The sequence below is a fragment of the Molossus molossus genome, unplaced genomic scaffold, assembly GCF_014108415.1.
Source record: "Molossus molossus isolate mMolMol1 unplaced genomic scaffold, mMolMol1.p scaffold_m16_p_17, whole genome shotgun sequence".
Taxonomy (NCBI): Eukaryota; Metazoa; Chordata; class Mammalia; order Chiroptera; family Molossidae; genus Molossus; species Molossus molossus.
In genome coordinates, this window is record NW_023425352.1 from 7,193,710 (window position 1) to 7,213,309 (window position 19,600).

Genomic DNA, 19,600 nt, shown 5'->3' on the forward strand with positions numbered 1-19,600 from the left:
GTTAACACGCAGCCGGGCCAGAGGCCTCTGGTCTCTCTGACAGATGGAGCGAAATAAGCCCTGTTGGTGATTTTCAAATGTCGCCGTGACAGCAAGTCCCTCCGGATCTTCATGGGACAGTGATGTGCCCGATGCATTCATGGCTGGTCCTCAACGCCATTTGGCAATCAGGCAAAGAGACGGCCTAAGACCAAACAGTGTTAAAAACCAACCAAACAAATACGTGTTGTGCTATCTTCAGAGTCAACACCAAACACTGACCACGGCCTTGCCCGAGGGTGTCTGCCTGCAGCCTGTCTGCTCTGCACGCATGAGCCCCCCCTGAAATGTGGGGACAAGGACATGGGAGCCAGGGTCACGCCCAAGCTCCTCTGAGCAGAGCACTAGCCAGCAAGCTCCAGGGCCCGTCCAGGCGGGAAGGCCAGCTGCTGCATCAAAGCTCTCTGATGCTTTATTCTTCCCACAGGTGTCCTCTGTCGTTTCTGGGTGTGACCGTTTTGCACAGGGACTGGCCAAGTGTCATTGCACAGAGTCAGGTGGGAAAGCCGGTGGGAAGGGTGTGCAGCCCAGGCCTCCCACCCAGAATTTCGAGTCCCAAGACCGACCTTGTCTCCTTCGTGCCGGGTGGGGCTCTTCCTCTCCGCGCGCAGCATCAGGGCAGGAGGGTGGGGCGTTCGGACCCGGTCCCTGCTTTTATCTGCAGAACAAAAACAACGGTCATTAGCATTCCATTGGCCACATCAGTTTGAAAAAGCTAAACAAGGGCAAAATGTGGCCTTGAAAATTCAGTTGGTTAGGAAACCCATCCGCCAAAGGACTGGGCTGCCACGTGGCCTGGATTGTAGTCTCGTGACAAGTCCTCACAATGACGCCCATCGCAGTCCCCTCCACAACGCTGTCAGCCACGCCTCATGGACCAGGCCACATGGGTTATGGGCTGAGGGGACACAGGCTCCCTGACAAGGACAAGAAGCCGACGTGGGACCAGGCTTTCTAAGGCTCCCATGGCTGGTGGCCATGACCGGCCACCTTGGCCCCGGGCCCACCTCTGTTTATTCATCACTAGCCTGGTGCTGCCTTGCCAGGGACTGGCCAACCCAGCGCTTGAAAAGCAGTTGTTTGGGAGGAAAGAGGGGAAATGTCAAAAACATGGATTCTAAATAGGAAAACAGAGTTCAGGTTCCACCTCGCTCTACAATGTCTACATAGACCGCAAACACTCGTGAGCGGTGAACAGGGGTTGCAACAGACACGGAGATCAACTAACCACTGTTCATACCAAGAACTAGAAGAGGCACCCAAACCATCCAACCACACACTGACCCAGCAGCACAGTCACCGAGGAACCCTGGGCAGTGTCTCACGGGCTTGAAGGCCAGGACCCTCGGAAGCATCTGTGCAGCCCAGGGAGGCCCAAGGAGGGCCTGGTGGAAGGGAGGGTGGGAGGACAATAGCATCACTTTGCACATGTGCGTGTCCTTGTGTAGATGCATGCACACATGCGCACACAGGAAGTGGTGGGAAGGTGCCTCAAGGTCCCTTCCGAGCCCAGGCATCTGCACTTGGAGGGCAGAGGTGGGGGGAGGGGCCAAAGAGCCCATCGCACCTGCACTCCATCTTCCTCAAGACACTGCTACTCTGGCCTCCGCTGCCCCCATTCTGGGGAGGAGGTTTGCGGGAAGGGGCCACTCAGGCGGGGGCCCCATGTGGGGCCTGGCCATCATGCCTACAGTATGCGTCTATCCCTGGAACCCTGAGGCTGCATGGCAGCATCAAGGGGACAGCTCTGGACTTGGACCAAACATCCGGTCCCCACAGAGGTGCTGCGTCTGGACAAGGCAGACGTGCACAGAGCCGACTGGTCCCCTCCATCTGTCAAGTGGTTAGATGGGTGGACAGAAGCGCTATGACCACGGTGAGGCCTGTGGTCGACCAGCTGTCACTCTGAAGACCCTGCGGGCTCTCCCGGCAGCCAGCTGGCTGGCCCAGGCTGCTAGAGGGCCCCTTAGCTAAGGCTGCTGGCAAGCAGACCCTTTCTTCACACAGAGGCTGGCCACCGAGCTCCTGAGCAGCTGTGGCCACCACCACGAGTCACGCCTCGTGCCCTGACAATGCCAAACACAGGTCTGTTTGAAGGGTGGCCTTGGGAAGGAGCCGGGGGCTTTGCATTGAACTGTATACGCAAACCTGACTCAGAACCATATTCTATTTCACAATCAATCACTCATGGAGCTAAGCCGAGCCCCTGCATCACCCCAACATGTCCAGAACCTGTAAGAATGATCCCCAAAGCCCACTGCTTGTCCAGAGGTCAGGGTCCGGAGGAGCCTGCCACCCAGACCTCTGCAGCTCCCACGCAGGGCGATGCTGCCCCCCACCCGTGTTTCCGTGACTGCAGAATGGAGCCAGCTGGACCGCCTCCCCAGCCAGAGAGGAGCTGCTGGGTGGGCGATGATTCAGGAAAACGGTCGTTTGCTGTGTAACTGAAGCAAAATGTCACAGAAACGGAAGCACTGCTGGAAAAGGCAGGGAAAACAGACATGCGCCCCAGTGACGCTGAGGTCTCGGGAGAGCGGGTTCCACCTTGAAATCATAGACCACTTCCTCGAGGTCTTACGTTGTACACAGGGACACCCCAACCTCACCAGCATCCTCGTCAAAGCCGCTTGGGCCGCACTTCCTCCGCGCCTGCCCCCTCGTCTCCGTTCCCCGGAGACGATGTGACAGATGGACCTGAACACCCGGCCCCAGTGTTTCCTCCTCTGGTGGGAGGAGGCATAAAGCAGTGTGGGGACTGAATTAGACCAATGACAGATTTTCCAGGGCCGCTGTCCCCGTCCCACAGAGTCCGTGCTGTAATGACACGTCAAGGGACCTCCCTCTCAGCCTCAGCTGGCTGTCACCCCAGCCACCCACCAGCTGCACCGGGGATGGGCGCGGGGTCTGCCCAGGCAGCCTGGAGAGGCAGCGGCGGGGCCCAGCTCTTTCCCACCTGCGGCGGCAGAAACAGGTAGGAGGGGTCCGAGCAGGGCAGACGGGCCTCGGGGGTCCAGTGGAGGGGGCAACTGCGGAGGGTGGCTGTCTGTGGCCAGCAACCCCCAGGGGACTAACCCTGAGGGAGCTCCCCAGAGCGACCGGCAGGACCGGGCACCCTCCTCCCCACCTTCGTCCCCTCCCGCAGCCCCAGCCCCAAGCAGGCCCCGGGAAAGGAGCAGAAAACTTTCAACCTCATGTGGAATCGCACGTTTCAGTTATGACCCCAGACTTGGCACATTTAGAGCCTGGGCTGGGACCTGTTTGACGGCTAGAAGTGGGCAGACGGGTTCTTCCGACCTGAGCAGCAGCCACGGTCCTTTGGTATGGATGTATGGATCCCATCCAAGTCTGAGGACACCCCGAGGGGAGGAGGGGCGGTGCTTCGCTCCTCTGCACGTGCTCGGGTCCACACGGTGGCTCCGCAGAGTCGGGGCGACCACCCCGTAGGCATGTCCACGTCTCCCCACACCAACCACGTGCACTGTCGAGATCGTGAGGAAGCTGCCAGTGGCCTGTGCCACGGTGCTGCCCTCTAATGAGAGCAGAGATGCTCACGAGTATTCCCTCATCGTCCCGAGAAAACAGTAAAATCATTCACTAAAAACAGTTGATCTTTTTTGTGTGTGTTGTATGTGCCCCTATCAGGAACCGAACCCGGGACTCTCTGGTCCACAGGCCGACGCTCAACCGCTGAGCCAGACCGGCCAGGGCAAAAACAGTTGATCTTTGTAAAGATCAGCTCTTATGATCTGGCTTCTGAGATCAATGGATTCGCGGTCCTCGCTGTGACGGCTTCTTCGTGGAGACACCTCGGGTGATTGCTCCCGCTGCCTAGTCACACACGTCCCCCTGAATTCCAGAAACGAGGTCTGCGCCTGGCCCTGCTGGGTCTCCTTGATGCGGGCACTTTGCACAGCCGTCGAGTTTGCAGGCCCCCTGGAGGTGTGCGGCATGTGCGAGGGGCCCTCTCACTGGGAACTGGTTCTGCGTCTCGGTGTCGCACCCGGGGCAGGGGTGGCCTCCACAGGCCACCTCAGGGGGCCACTCTGACACGCTTACATCCTCCTTGCCTTGGGCTCTCCTTCAACTCTGATGATGTCATAGCGCACTCCCAGGAGTGCCAAAGAGAAGCCATTGACGGAGGAAAATCAACCGGTTGTAAGACTGGGCGCTGACGTGCTCAGGGGCACACACGGTATATTTCCACGCGTGTGAGAGGTGGAAGGACACGTGCTCCCCTGCGATCCATCCAGTGATCAAGCCCAGTCTGCGATGCCAAGTGTTCTCCAATGGCCTTTGGTTAGATTTTCCTCCTGGCACAGCTGAGCGACAAGAGGACTGGGAAGGTCACCTGGAAGTCTGGGAGGAGAAAGGGGGTCGAGGAGGAAAATCTCCGCATCGGTCCACTGACAAGTATGTGTTTACTGCTCACTTGGAGATGGAACAGCCTCAGTTGCTGGTGGGGTGCGATCACCTTCCTCCCTCAAAATGCCGCAGGAATTGGCGAGGCTGACCGGAGGGAGCACAGGACAGGGTCCCTTAGAAGGTGACAGTGGCAGTAATATTTCCCCTTGAGAAAAGTAGGGACAGAGAGGCCACGCTTCTTCTCGTGGGCAGACACAGCTGTGGGCATGCTTGCGGCTCAGAAATTAATGGACCTATTTCTATGACGGAACGAGGTGGGCCTGCCAGGGTCCTACTCAAACTCGGCCGGCTCTCCAGCGTGTCACCACTTGGTCATTCGTCCAGGTTGAAGGCACCTGTTTTCTTAGAGTCTCAGACATAAACACTCAAAGGCACCTGCCGTGGTCTGGGATGAGGCCCCAGAACAAGGACAGCTCGAACACCACAGGAGGGACAGGGGCCCAGAGTGGCTGTGGGCCCTGGCCCCCGCCGAGCAGACATTCTGGACAAAGCACTAGGCTGTTTTTAAACATTCAAAATACTGCTTTTTAAAAATTACTAAAATAAAGGACAATTGCAGATAAGTCGAAATGGTCTCACGTGGTGAGAACGATGTCAGCACCTCCTAATTCAAACAGTGATTCTGAAATTCAATCTAATTTTAATTCATTAACATGGGCATCTGTTGGTCTTGGTTTCCTCATCTATAAAATAAAATACTCTCTAGCCCTGGCTGGTTTGGCTCAGCGGTTACAGCGTTGGCCCCCGGACCAAAGAGTTGCGAGTTCAGTTCTGGTCAAGGGCATGAACCTCAGTTGCAGTTCAATCCCCGGCCCTGGTTGAGGTTGTGCAGGAGGCAACCAATCAATGTGTCTCTCTCACATAGATGTTCCTCTCTCTCTCTCTCTCTCCTCTCTCTCTCTCTCTCTCTCTCTCTCTCTCTCTCTCTCTTTCTGAAAATCAATGGAAAAATATTCTCAGGTGAGGATTTTAAAAAGATAATTAAAAATATGCCCTGGCCGGTGGCTGGTTTGGCTCAGCGGTTAAAGCATCGGCCTGCGGTCTAGAGAGACCCGGGTTCGGTTCCCGCTAAGGGCATGTACCTCGGTTGCAGTTTGTCCCCGGCCCTGGTTGGTCGTGCGGGTGGCAGCCACTCGATGTGTCTCTTTCACATCGATGTTTCTCTCTCTCTCTCTCTCCCTCCTGCTCTATCTGAACAAAGAATGAAAAAGTGTCCTCGGGTGAGGATAAAAATAAATAAATAAATAAATAAATAAATAAACAAACAAACAAACAAACAAACAAACTGATCTCTTAAGTTTCTTCCAATCCTGGGATTCCAACAGGCGACAGGCGTCCGGAACCGTCTGGCACACGTTCCAAAGAAATACAAGAGGGAAAGGGTAGCCTCGGAGGCCTGGCAAGAACATTCCTCTCCTGGTTACTGCTGGGGAAGGGGGCTCATTCCGACCTCAAGAACCCGGACTAGCTCCAAGGGACAGGGCAAAAGAGAGAATTAGCTTTTTCCATTCTGAAAAGCCACGCGTGACCTCTGGTGGATCGATCCTTCGGAACCAGCCTTCTCCGAAGAATCTGTCATTATGTGTGAAAGCTCTTCTTAGTGTGAGGAGACCCCGACCCACAGACCATCTGCGCCATGTGCCCTGGAGGTGCCGTAGGTTGCAGAGGACACTGGGATGAGGAGCTTCTGGCTGTTGCAGACCATTGGCCATTGTGGGAAGGGTTTATATGGAGAAGCCACGCAGCCACACCTGTGCACCTGACTTCAGCCCACAGCGGACAAGAAGCGCCGCAGGAGAAAGCTCAGCAGATGGGTCCTTACCGAGGACAGTGCCTGAAAACAGATGACTCTCTCCAGTGACCTCTGTTCTTGAAGAGGCCTGCGTAGGACCTGGAGGTCCTAGGGGACAAGCCTGGAGTCACTGGGGCTCCATGTTCTATTGGCAACAATCCAATTTTTAAAAAATGTTTTTAATTGATTTTTTTCAAGCGCATGGAAGGCAATGGGGAAGAGAGATAGGAACATTGATGAGAGAGAAACATCAGTTGGCTGCCTCTTGAACAGATTAAGCCTGCAACCCAGGCACATGCCCTGACCAAGAATTGAACCAGTGGCCTCTTGGTGCATGGGATGATGCCCAACCACTGAGCCACACTGCCGGGCTCCAGTGACCCCCATTCCCATGTGTGAATGTCCTCACCTCCAAGAACAAATAATGAACCATCCACTTCTAGAGACGTCTTAAGGAGAATAACGGACGGTATTTTAATCCAACTGTCTCCCCATAAGCACCGCCTTAAAATTATTTTTATTGTCCTCCAGCAAGGTAGGAACAGCCATCTTATTTTACACAAAAGAAAAATAGACGGCGCCAGCTGTTTACTAGGCCACCAAGCAAACCACCAGGGGAGGCTATAATTATTTGTCAATTTAAGCAGCATAGGGCTCCTTTGAAAATTTTGATAATAAGGGAAAAATGCAATTTATGTTTAAGATAATAGAAATGACACACTCAGGACCACTGCATATGGGTGTAAATGAGGCTTGAAGAAGGCATTGATTTCCAGAGTCGCCTCCTCCACAAGAATGGAAACATTAAGGGAGATGGGGTCCTTGGGAGAGGGGCCAGAGTCCAGCTTTAACGCTGCCCGAGTGGTAAATCAGCACCAGCTGCTGGCCCGGGGCACCCAGAAGCAAGAGGGACGCAGCCAGCCCGAGAGAGGCCTGGGGAGAGGGGCTTGACCGGCGAGGTGCAGGGAAGCCTGGCTGCAGCTGAGTGAGGGGAGCCTGGGCAGAGAGGATGCTCCTCAAAACCCCTCCCTTCCAGCCTGCCCACCAGGGAGCCCCCGCAGAGAGCTCAGGACCTGCTGGTGAGCAGTCTTCGGAAAAGGGGTTCTCAGCTCCCAGCTGCTGAGGGATCGGAGGGGGAGGCCGAGAGGAGGGTTCCCAGGGAGCCTCCCCCCCTGTGCTGAGGGAAACTGGGAGATCGGCATGGCCGGGCACAGAGGTGGCACAGGTGGTTGTCACCAAGGACCTGTTTCTCTGTCCCCTCCTCTCCCCAGGGGTCACAGAGTGGCTGACACAGCAGGAACCCAAGGCCACGAATCAAAGTAACCAGACACCGAGAGGGTAGCTGCCTGGGCTTGAAGGTGACACTGAATGCCCACGGCCGACGCACGCTCACTGGGGCAGAAGAACATCTTTCCCTGTGGCGGACGAACACAGCAGCAGAACAGGCAGCAAGCCCCGTGCCAGCAACGAAGGCTGGAATCCGCTCAGGGGGATAAAGGGCGAGACAGCCACCTGGCAGCTTCGTGGACCAGGCCAGCGGCCAGCGGCTGGGACATCGTGTGCTGGACAAGGTCTTGGCTGAAAGGGGTCACTGGGTGGTCCCAGGGCTGCGAGAGGGACCCCGCCTTCACCCACTTCTAGTACCACCCCACCCTGCCAAGGCTGGCAGATGAAGTCTGAGGACACCTTCTTGAACTCCACTGCAACAGAGATTATTTCACAGAAATGGCAAATCATCTCCGAGTCCTCCTGAATTTTCCGCGGGCGGTGATGTCAGAGTTGACAAGCTGCAGAGAGCACCCTTTCTTGCATTGTAACATCTGGATTTCCCTTTGCAGAAACCGAAGGCTTTCAGACCCTCGGATTCCAGGACCTGAGCTTGGCGGTCTCCACCAGGAAGGTCACCGCGCTGAAAGGTGGCCCCAGGGACGCATGCCACTCCCATGAAGTGACCCCACCACGAGTGACTGTCTCTTTCCCCTCGGGCCCCTGCCAAGGTCCTGATGCAGAGCTTGCGGATTCTGCTGCTGGCCTGTTTGACTTAACAAGGATCTGACGCCGTCGCTGGACTGTTCTGGAGCCTTTGATGAGGTCTGGCTTCTGATGCAGATGCAGGAGGCCTGAGCGAGATGCGGAATTCTGAACACTTCTGCTGCAGAGGCAGGGCTCAGCACCGGCCCCCCGGGGGGCCTCCCTCGCCACGTGCCGGACGACTCCGTGACGGGCTGGCCCCAGTGCTGTGCTGTGCCCAGAGGGCCACTCCAGACGCTACCAGGGCACTGCCACCCACCCTGCCCAGCATGTGTCCACAGAGTGACCCACAGGGCCAGCTCCCCATCCACCTCTCTGACCTCAATAAACATGCGGTGAATGAATGAATGAATGAATGAATGAATGAATGAGCTAGAGGTGAGTCCGTGTGATTTCCAAAAACATGTTCAAAGTTATAATTACCATCCCAAAGTAGGGATATTAAAGGCAAAAGAGACCTGTTAAATGGCACAATTTCCATAGGAAATACATTAGAAATATTCTGAGATCTCAGTCAGGTGTCGGGAGTAGAGTCTCACCACAGACTTGGACCTGAAAAGGGGGAGATAAATAATGGAGATGGAGGTGGAGAGAGAAAGGAGGTGGTCAGGGGTAGAAAAGAGATGGAGACAGAGATGGGGGCAGGGAAGCCCGGAAGAGAGGGGGACAGAGGGAGAGAGGCAAGCACACCTGCAGACCACCCTGCACAGTCTCCCTGGAGACTGTGCTGCCGAATCCCAGCCTCGGCCTTGCTCCAAAGCACGGCTCCGTTGCCCAGCGCAGGCCGAGCGATGTGCGTATCGCACACCTCCGAGCAGCACAGCGTGACGGGCTGAGAGAAGGGACCTCGGGTGCTGGGAAGCACCAGGCACTTCTGTCCCACGGCCTGTGACGAAAGGCACACCTGGGTTTGTCACTGTGCTCACCCTGGTGACCTGAGATGGCACCAGGGGCTCTGTGACCCTCCATCTGCACCCACCCCCCTCACCCATGCACAAAGACAAGACTGCGTCCTGATGATGGGATTTTAGCAATCACAGGAGATAAACAAATGGACTGCCCATAAATCCACTGCTTAATTAGGAAGAAAAGCAGACATACGTATGCAAAACCAAACAAGCAAATGTCAGCATTGCAACTTTTCTAAACGTGACATAAAAAATAGTTGTCTGTTAGTCCTGGCCGGTTTGGCTCAGCGATTAGAGCATCGGCCCATGGACCAATGAGTCATGGGTTTGATTCCAGTCAAGGGCATGTACCTTGGTTGCAGTTTGTCCCTGGCCCTGGTCAAGGTTCTGCTGGAGGCAGCCAATCAATGTGTCCCTCTCGCGTCGATGTTTCTCTCTCTCCCTCCCTCCCACTCTATCTGAAGATAAATAGATTAAAACAATGTCCACAGGTGAGGATTAAAAAAAAGAAGAGTTGTCTGTTAGAAAAACTATGTACAGTACCCACTGCTTTGAAACGTGGGCACCATCTTTGGAAATGGCTCCAAAGTGTATAATTTCCCCGGATCCAGGGGTCAGCCTCCCTCTTCTACCACCAAGGGCACTTGCTCGTCTCCTCCTCTAGGGCATTAACACTTCCAGGGTGTCTCAGAGGGGTGGGTTCTTGCCGTGCCCTTGTGTGTCCAGGGCACAGAACATCTGGGGCCAGCCCCTCCCAGGGACAGAAACCCCAGGGTCGCCAGCCTGCATGGGTCCTGTCTCCACCAAAGTCTGACCACGCTGACCCGCACTCCGAGCTTTGGGTCTTTAATGATGCCCGGACTTCACAACAGCAGCCGCCCCGCCCCTTGGCTCCTCTGCTGTGCTGTTTCCACTATTTCCCTTCTGGCAACAGACCCTGATGTGCCGCCACTTGTATCTAACCAGCCCCTTCTGTTACTAAGTCTCTTCTCTCTCTGTCACTTGTATCTAACCAGCCCCTTCAGTTACTAAGTCTCTTCTCTCTCTGTCACTTGTATCTAACCAGCCCCTTCAGTTACTAAGTCTCTTCTCTCTCTGTCACTTGTATCTAACCAGCCCCTTCAGTTACTAAGTCTCTTCTCTCTCCCTTGTCTTCAGGCTTTTCATCTTCCTCGTGTTCTCCTTGGAGCTTTAAGCACTGCCGGCTCCACGGGGGCCTGGCGCTGGCCGAGTGGAAGTGGCAACGCCCTACCCCCAGGCCCCCAGCTGTGCCCCTGCCCAGTGGGTACAGACCGCAGCGGGCACACCGCTCTGCCTTTGGGCCCCTGAGATTCTGCCTCAGAGCCCAGGGGTCTCTGGCGACACTACCCACCTGTTTTACTTTAACAGGATTATGGATTTAAAACAGGACTATAGCAAGGATGGCAGCCCAGGAGCTCGGAGGGCTGAGCGAGCCGGTGGTGAGAGGCCTTGAGGCACTGCTGGGGAAGGATGTGCAGGATGTTGTTCAAATGTCTCGCTCTCATCAGCTGGGCTGGACAGTGTGACAATGAGCATCGTAGCTGGAAAGAGTCACCTCATGGCTGCCTGTGCTCCCTGGGCTTCCCTGAGAAGCTGGCTTCTCAGCCGCTGGGACAAGACAGTTCTCAGGGGCACTGGTCTTCACTTGGGAACCGGTCTTGAGACCTTCAACCTTCCAGAACCTGCAGTCTCCACAGCCCCTGTCCCCTGGCCACACCTGGGGGGTCCTGGGAAGCCCACAGCACTGGACCGGCCTCCTGCCCCACCCCAGATCCTCAAGCCCACCCTGAGCCCGGGGGTCTCCACCCTGAGCCTCCACAGTGCCAATCTCCAGTTCGCCACCCCGTCCCACACTGGCTGGCTGCCTTTGGCAGGATGACCAACAGAACCAGCCACCGAAGTATTGTTTCATGACACAATGAAGCACTTCCATAGAGCCTGCCGACCTCCCCACCGGACTCAAATGTTCAACCACTCAGGTGTGCTCATCCTGTGGGGACAAGCTCTGCTACTGTCATCACCTGGGTGCTCCCCTGGTTTCCTCCCAGGGGGACGTCAGCCCAGCTGGCAGCCTCTGCTGACCCAGAGTCAATGTCGTGCCATGGGGGTCCCAGGGATCCCTGTGAACACCTCCTGCCCTCTCCTCCCCTCCCCTCGGTGGGGAAGGAGAGCAAGTCTGTCCTGAAGGGCGGGAGGGTGAGCAGACCACTGGTACAGAGCCAGCTGCCTGCAGCCCCTGTGGCCGCCCGGGCAGGAGGTGTGCCTGTGGGTGCCCTCGGTGGAGAACCCGTCTGTTCCTTTTCCCGGATCATGATGAAAAGCCCAGGCACGCTTAGAAGTAGGGCCGGCCTGAGTTATAAATACAAAAGTGTCAACATTTGTATTATTCAACTTGGTTTTCTAACTTTTTTTTCAATTTGAGAATTTGCTAAACAGAGGTCTAAAGAACGTGGCCTTCAGAGCACCCTCTCTCAGGGCCCCTGTGGTCACCTGGGGTCCTCCAGCCTCTATGGCAGCGGGTGTGGCCGAGCCAGCCCAGCCTCATGACCCTGGAAAGTTCAGGCAGAGTCGCTCCCAGCGACACCTTCAAACGCAAGTTGTTAAGCAAGGAGCACAGAGTTTTGATTTTGAGGTTAATGAGACCTTGCTAATCTATCATCTACAGCAAATGAGTAGAACCTTGAACGACACTCACTGTGACAGGAACGGCCGCGGGCAGCACCCAGCTCTGTCCCAGACTGACCGTGGGAGGGCCCTCTGTGCGGCCGGGGCCAGGCGCCCTGGGTTCCCCGGCAGCCACTCTGGCCCCCACGGACAGACAGGTGTCCGCCAGCAGGTTCAGAAGACCCGCACTGCCTCTGGTGACTTCAGTCCTTCCCAAGGACAAAAGGTTCCGACTGTTGCTTCATCTTTTGGTCTAAATCATGTGCTGAGCATGGCCCCGTCTTGGCTCGGCAGGGGCGTACCTGAGGCCGGAGAGCTGGGGTCCAGCCGGCAGTGGGTGACTTTCCAACACTGCGGCCAGGGCACCCAGGGAGGCCCGATGACCCTCTGGAGCTGGGCAGCTGACTCGTACCCATGATGGTATCGACAGAGACTCCAGGAGAGCGACATTAAACTGAGACCCCAAAGATGGAAAGGGACTGGGACAAGGGGTTAGGGGCGTCACACGGAGACGAGGAGAATCAAGTGCAAGGTCCCAGAGCTGAGACATCCGTGACTCACTCCGACCCCAGCTGCCGATGAGGGAAGGTGGGCCCGGAGGCGGAGCCAGGCCAGGTCGGGCTCAGCGTTAGACCCGTTACCCCTCCCCCGCTCCTGTTGGGCATTGCAGGGAGCAGAGGCAGCTGAAACGCTGTAAGGACAACAACTTCTAAAACTGTCACTGTAAATAATGTCATCCACAACATCTAGCGTAGAGTGTGTAGTGGTTTTTTTTTTATATTTGGAGTGGATGGAGCAAGCTCCTATTCTATCTCCCTGCTCCAAAAATCCATTTAATATAGTGTCCTCGGATAGAGGACGTATCAGATATTAACTGATAAGAACAGATACTACACTTGATCTTAGCCAAAAGGCCAAGAAGCGATAGAGCGTGCAGTGTTTTTACATACGGTAAAAATTATTAGATTTCATTTTCACACTGAAGATTTTTTCCAAGGCCACTGTCTGCAGCTACTGTTGTTTCACAGAAGGAAGGAACCTCAAGAGGGCTGTGCTGCTCTCTGCGGCACGTCGACAAGGCTAGAGTCCTGCCCGGGATGCCTTCGCTGTCCTACCAGGAGTCAGCTGCAGACGTTACCCGTCTCAAAGCACCTGTCATACAACCTTCAGTTCTGCGTGGAGGAGAGATGCGCAATTAAATACATTCTCTTCTAAATTACATTACTGGATTTTATCAAAGAGGAACATTTTTGTAAAAAAAAAAAAAAAAAGTGGGATTCAATATGAAAGCAATTGTAATATCACAGTGAGATCCGCGAAGGCCATGTTTCTGGGACAGGAACCGTGATTACTGAGGGCAGCCTATCACTGGCGATGTCTTACCTTGAAGGGAAATCGTGTCACTGGGCCTTGGGGTCCGATGCACTCTCAGGACAGGGAACTGTAGGGCGCACACACACACACACACACACACACTGCCATGGGACGGGGCCATGTGGCTGAGACACACTCTCCAGTTCTCTGACCAGGCTGCGATCTCTCCAGCGTGGAGCCATGGCCTGGGAGGAGGGGCTGCTGTGGGGTTCAGTTAGAGGCCTGACCTAGAAAGATCAGTAATCGAGAGGGTGACAGTAGCCACCTCTCCCTCGGGGACCAGACTGGCATTGAGCTCAGCAGAGCGGTGAGGCTGGGAATCAGACAGGCCTTGGAATCAAAGCCCAGTTCTGCCGCTTACTACCCTGGAGTGTGGGGACAATCGCTTCCGCTCTCTGAGTTTTGATTATCCCAACAGAATGAGAAAAATAATACCTTTGTCACCTTGGGTTGCCATAACAAAATAGCACGGAGAGGGCGGCTTAAAACACAGGTATCTATTTCTCCTGGTCCTGGAGGCTGGAAGCCCAAGACCAAGGGGCTGACTTTGTGGGATTTGGGGGAGAGCTCCCCTCCTGGGATGAGACACCAGCTTCTCACTGTCTTCACCTGGCAGAGAGAGAGCTCCCTGGTCTCTTCTTGTAAGGACACTAATGCCTTCATGAGGGCCCCACCCTCATGACCTCACCTAACCCTAATCACCTGCCAAGGTCATCCCGTTGGGGATTAGAGCTGCACCCCATGAATCTGGGGGAAGCACAAACATTCATTCCCCTGTCACCCGGAGAGTCCCAACGTGCACGGTGCTGCAGTGCCCACCATGGTGGTGCTCACGAGATGGGATTGCAGCAGTTATTGGGGCGAAACACCCTCCAGCAGCCTCACCCACTGCGCAGGGTCTGCCCGTGCTGAGCAAGCAGAGAGGGCCCAGCCCAGCGGAGACCCTCCTTCCTCGTGGGCACTCTGCCCCCAGGGCCAAGCCTCTCGGGACACCACAGCTTGCTCATCCAGCGGGTCTTCTGAAGAGCTGTCCTTGCATCTATTCTGTCATGAACGTCTCATGGGGAACATCGGCCGTGCCTTTCCAGTTCTTTGGGAAAGACCACCCACTCCTCCCACAGCGTCCTCGCTCATGTCACCGTGTGGACCGAATCAGGACCATTCTGAGCCGCAGGGAATCTGAGCGCCTCTGTGTGCGCGTGCGTCTGCTTCCGTGTCACATCACGCCTCCCTCCTGAACAGCAGGCCCTTCACAGGTCCCCGCCTCCTGCGTGGGCCGCGTGCCGCCACAAACGCACCTGCGTCATCCCCGCAGGGGACAGGCGAGCACGCGGTGAGGGTATATCCGCGTCAAGTCTGAGAGATGCCGGGAGCCTCACTCAGTGTCTTCCGGCCTGGCACCAGGAGAGCCTCATTAGGTATCTAATTTAAGAGGAATAAACATCTATATAAAAAATTCTCCTAGCTATAAATCACGATCTGTGATAAATTCGTCCTAACCTAATTCATTTGCATAACTGACGGGGGCGGATGCTTACAAGGGTGTCTGCCCCATGCACACAAACGCACTGGATTCTGCCACCTCCACGTGATGAAACCAGGAGATTCCCGGGAGCTCGGCCCGCTCTGCACGCGGACCACAGCCGCCTGGCCATCGCCTGCCGGCCCAGCACGCAGCCGCTGTCCTCCGGGGAGCCCACCCAGGCAGCCCCGACTTCTTGCAGCCTGATCTCTATGAAAATGCAGCCCTCACCTGGCTGATTTATTTTCACATTTCGATGCAATGGAATGAATGGTGCAGGGCTCATCTCCGTTGATGACATTAACTGAGACTTTTTTTTTTTAAGCAGCTTCTTTCAGTTATTTTCTTTATTTTCAAAAGGGAAGTTATTCCAGTCATTTGATACAAATGGTTTTAATTAGTTTAAGGCCAACACGGGCTGAACAAACACGGGCTTGGGCTGGCTGCTCTGTGTGCTAAGAGGAGACGCAGAGCTGTGCTCAGGGTGTTGATCTGCAAGCTAAGCCGGTGATCCCAGTCAGTGTGGCCTCGGGGGCACCACCCGCCACCTGACAGCCGTCCCTCTGCAGAGGCCAGCGAGATGCCGCCCACTCTGCACACAAATGCATTTCTATGACAAGGGCAGGTGCCGTTTGTTGAATGATGGGGAGCGGGAGACCCAACACATTTGAGTTCTGTTTATTCTGCTCCCTACTGCTCCGGATAGGGGCATGCTCAGGCTTAGAAGACTGTAGAAATTTCCTGAGGAACTTGCATTTTCATGACTATGTCTTTAAGAAGGTATTAAAAATTAGAAAGTCAAGCCTACACGTACCACAAAGCATCTGGTAAAAAGAGACTCCTTGCTTTGAAAAATACTCAAATGCAAGTTTTGTCTGAGATTTTCTTTCCCAGATCTATTGGGCCAGTTACCACGTGGGTCAGCTCTTTGTCAACTACAATGAGAATTTCTGGTCCACAGCCAGCACTTCATCGCACACCGGCCTTGGGCCCTCCATGCCCTTCCGTGGCACCTCAGCCTCCATGGCATAGAGTCTAACCCCTTCCTTCCCCACTGGTACCCTGTTCTCTAGAAATTCTCCCCTGCTGGAACCCCCTCCCCAGATCAAGGACATGGTACAGCCTGATGTGCCTGCTCTGTCTGGGGTAATTCCCCGCCGCTCCCCCAAGTTGATCTCGGCTCTTCCTCTCTGGGGTGCTGTCCATGACTCTCCAGACTGAGTGGAGCACCCTTGCTCTACCCTCCACTCTGTCTGCTTCTCATCACTGCACGGAGTGCCCTAGCTCACTGGCTGATGGAGCGCTCCTCCTTGGAAGGTCGGTTCCTGCAAGGCAGGAATCATGTCTTCAGCATTTTGTCTGCCGTGTAACCTACTCAGCACTGGTGTTCGCCTGGGACCAACTAAGCTCTTTGATCAAAGTCACTTCCCCACCAGGATGACCAGTCTCTCTGCATCTGGCTGGGCAGAGCTGTGGGCTCTGCCAACTCCTCACCTCCACACTGGATGTTTCTAGTTCCTGGAATGTGCGTCCCCGTCTGCCGGATAGGGTCCCGCCCTCCTGGGAGCCGAGCCAGCGCCCTGCCCTCTGCAAAGCCCACCTGGGAGCACGCCGGAGTGCGGACCTTGTTGTCCTTTGCTGTTGAAAATGCATTGTGCACATTTCTGCTGGAGCCCAACACCTCTAATGACTCATTATGTATCCACGAGTCCCCTGAAAGCGGAAGCCGTGCTTCTCGCCTTTAAATCTGCTCTAAACCAACTGTGTGATTGACACAAAATAGATGCTTAATAAATGTTGGATGGCTGGCTAAATGTGCACATAAATGAATGAACAGCCACCCACTGGAAGACATCACTAGGCCTGTCAATCTGTCCCTCCCACGTGCAGAGCAATCAAACCACAGAGAAACAAACGGAAAATAAACAAGAAACTGGACACACTGTTGAGCAGGTGCTGCGGCCTCGGGTGGGGTTTCCGTCCCAGAGCAAGGCCCTCTGTGGCAGAGATCCCCCACCAGATGCAGGCTCCCCGATCCCCCAAGCTCAGGTCAATCGTCCCCAGAGGCTCTGCACGGACACACAGACCACGGGCGCAGCTCGCCTTCCTGCTGGCTGATTCTCAAGTGTGAAAGGGCAGCCCAGGTTGGCCAGACACCTGAGTAAGTTCACGGCCTGAAGGAACAAGGTCAACTGGAAGACACAGGTCAGGGAGTGACTGTGGACCTCGTGTAATGAAGAGGAAAATCAAAATCGCCCTAACCAGGGTCCATTCATGCTCCACATAGCGTCGTCTAGGGGATGAAAGAACACGCTTTGTCCATGAAACAAGAAAAACATGCTACCAAAAATAACATCCGAAGACCCAAATAAGCTCCAAGAATTTATAGATAGATAGATAGATAGATAGATAGATAGATCATATAATATTTATATATAATCATATTTATATGTCTCTAAATTCTTTCTTATTCTCTCATACATACATATGTATATTCTAAATTTAAAACAATGAATAGACATTTGAAAGACAACGTCAAATGTTTAAAAACAGAGAAGGATGTGATAAAGTTTCTTAAAAGAAAGAGACACGATCTTGAATTAGGCAATGAATTCTTCGATCTGACATGAAAAGCATGAGAAACAGATGAAAAAGTAAGTTGCACTTCATCAAAATTCAAAACGTTTGTACATCAAACAGCATCAAGAGAGTGAGGAGACAACCCGCAAACCGGGAGAAAATACTTGCAAGTCATGTATCTCATCAGGGCTAGTACTCAGAATACGTAAAGAACCCTTACAATACAAAACAAAAATGACAAACGACCTAATTAAAAAATGAGCAAAGGACTTGAGAATAGACATTTCTCCAAAGAAGACACACAAATGGCCAACAAGCACATGGAAATATGCTCAACATCATTAGCTTGAAATGCAAACAAAACCATAAGGAGAGATCATTTTACACCTACTAGAATGTTAACAATTAAAACGTAACACACTGGCAAAGATGTGGAGAGAGGGGAATCTTCGAACATTGCGGGGGTGGGTGTAAAACGGCTCCCCAAAGAGTTACACACTCCTGGGCATGTTCTCCAAAGAATGGAAAACAGGGACTTGACCCTTAGCGACAAATGCTCACAGCAGCACTATTCACGGGCTCCAAGCAGTGGAAAGAACCCAAGTGTCCGTCACGGGCTGGATGGATGAGCACAGTGTGGTATGAACTTGTGATGGAAAGTATTCCACCATCACCAGGAATGAAGTGCTGACACTCGCTACGACGTGGGTGAGCCTTGGGAACCCTAGTGAGAGACGCCAGACCCAAGGTCACCTAGTGAGTGATGTCACTGACATGGACCATCTAGAAGGGGTCCATTCCCAGGGACAGACATAGGTTAGTGGCTGCACAGGGCGGGGGGAGGGGGGAGGCACTGTTAATAGAGAAAGGTTTTCTTTAGGGGGATGAAATGTTTTCGAGCCAGGCAGGGGGGTGGGGTACACAGTATGGTGAATACACTAAATACCACGGAACTGTTCACTTTAAGATCACTGATTTTATGTTACGTGAATTTCACCCCAATAAAGAAGAGAAGAGGTAAGGAACACAGAAATAGAGAGATTTAATCCAAGAAGTTAACTCCCAACCAACAGGAGACCCAGAACAAGAACAGAGGACAATGAACACGGATTTCTGGAAGCTCCAGACCCACAAAGCTACAGAGTCACATCTGGTCTATCAAGGAGACACACTGGAAGTTTGGTGATATCACTGATCTAGAAAGTTCTGTGAAGAAAAAGAAAACGGATCTTCCTCCCAAAGGATGAGGACAGGCTGAGCCCCGGAGGTGGTCACTTGTCCCTGAAGTACTGGTCCTTGTGCGTCTGGTTGGACAGGTAGCAGGGCCGACAGGGACGTGTCTAGCCCCCACCTGGCACTCTGCCCCGGACACGCACACCCCTCTGGGCTGCCCTCAACTGCTCTGTACTCGTTGGTTGGTCTTTGCCTTTCTCAGCAGTTACAGGAAAGGGAAGACCCCGCAGAATGGCTGTTGGACGAGACTGGTCAAGGTGGACTACTCACCTAGACTACTCCACTAAGAGGTGAAGGAGCTTCCCAGAGGCAGAAGCCACTTGTCACCTGACCGCCGACGCACACTGCCACCCTGTGGTCAGCTGCCCTTCACCCCACGAGGGCCCTCCCTGTCCTGCCCACACCTTCCCCCCGTCCCACACCCAGCTCTGCCCTTCTGACCGGGCAAGTCCACCTGAGCGCAGGGCCCGGCTCCGAGAGTAACGGAGAAGCACGGGCCAAAGCTGAATAGAGGGCAGAGGCCAAGACACCAAAGACAGTGACCTCAGTGATGGCAAGGGTCATAGGTCAAGGTCAAGTCACTCCACCCCCACCCCAGCTCCTGGTACAGGAGGGTCTGATAGAAAAGGAGTGAAGAATGAGTAGCAGGTATTTGCTAGGGCCGTGCGACCTCGGGCGAGGTCCAAACGAGCCCAGAGCGGTCCTGGGCCCTCGCCTTGTCCAGGGTGCGAGGGATGTCCAAGAGGCCCACTGCTGATGTTCAACGCAATGGCTCACGCAGGACTGACCCCCACCCCCTCCTGGGCAGGTCTGTCCTCACCTCCGATGGAAAACCAAAGGCTGAGATCATCTGTCCTTGTGGCAATGGTGTCTGCTGGATTTCCACTAAGGTCTCGAAGTCCCCAGCTTCCTGCCAGCACCCTTCGTCATCCTCAAACACAACCCTGCCCTAATGGCGAAGTCTGGGCCACTGGGTCCCCCTCCAGAGCTGTCTGGCAGGCCCCAGAGCCGTCC

The 19,600-nt window shown here is 54.4% G+C and overlaps 1 protein-coding gene and 1 non-coding gene across 2 annotated transcripts in view; both read right to left on the reverse strand.

Annotated features, from left to right (window-relative positions):
• The window catches only part of TCERG1L (transcription elongation regulator 1 like), a 133,050-nt gene that overhangs the window by 38,526 nt on the left and 74,924 nt on the right, over positions 1–19,600 (reverse strand). Inside the window, exon 5 of the mRNA XM_036265792.1 lies at positions 606–697. Coding sequence (XP_036121685.1) covers positions 606–697 — 92 coding nt within the window. The remainder of the gene's footprint in view (positions 1–605; positions 698–19,600) is intronic.
• Positions 12,608–12,803, reverse strand: LOC118632837. The gene has a single exon (XR_004960093.1). It is a non-coding gene; the product is annotated as a U2 spliceosomal RNA (small nuclear RNA).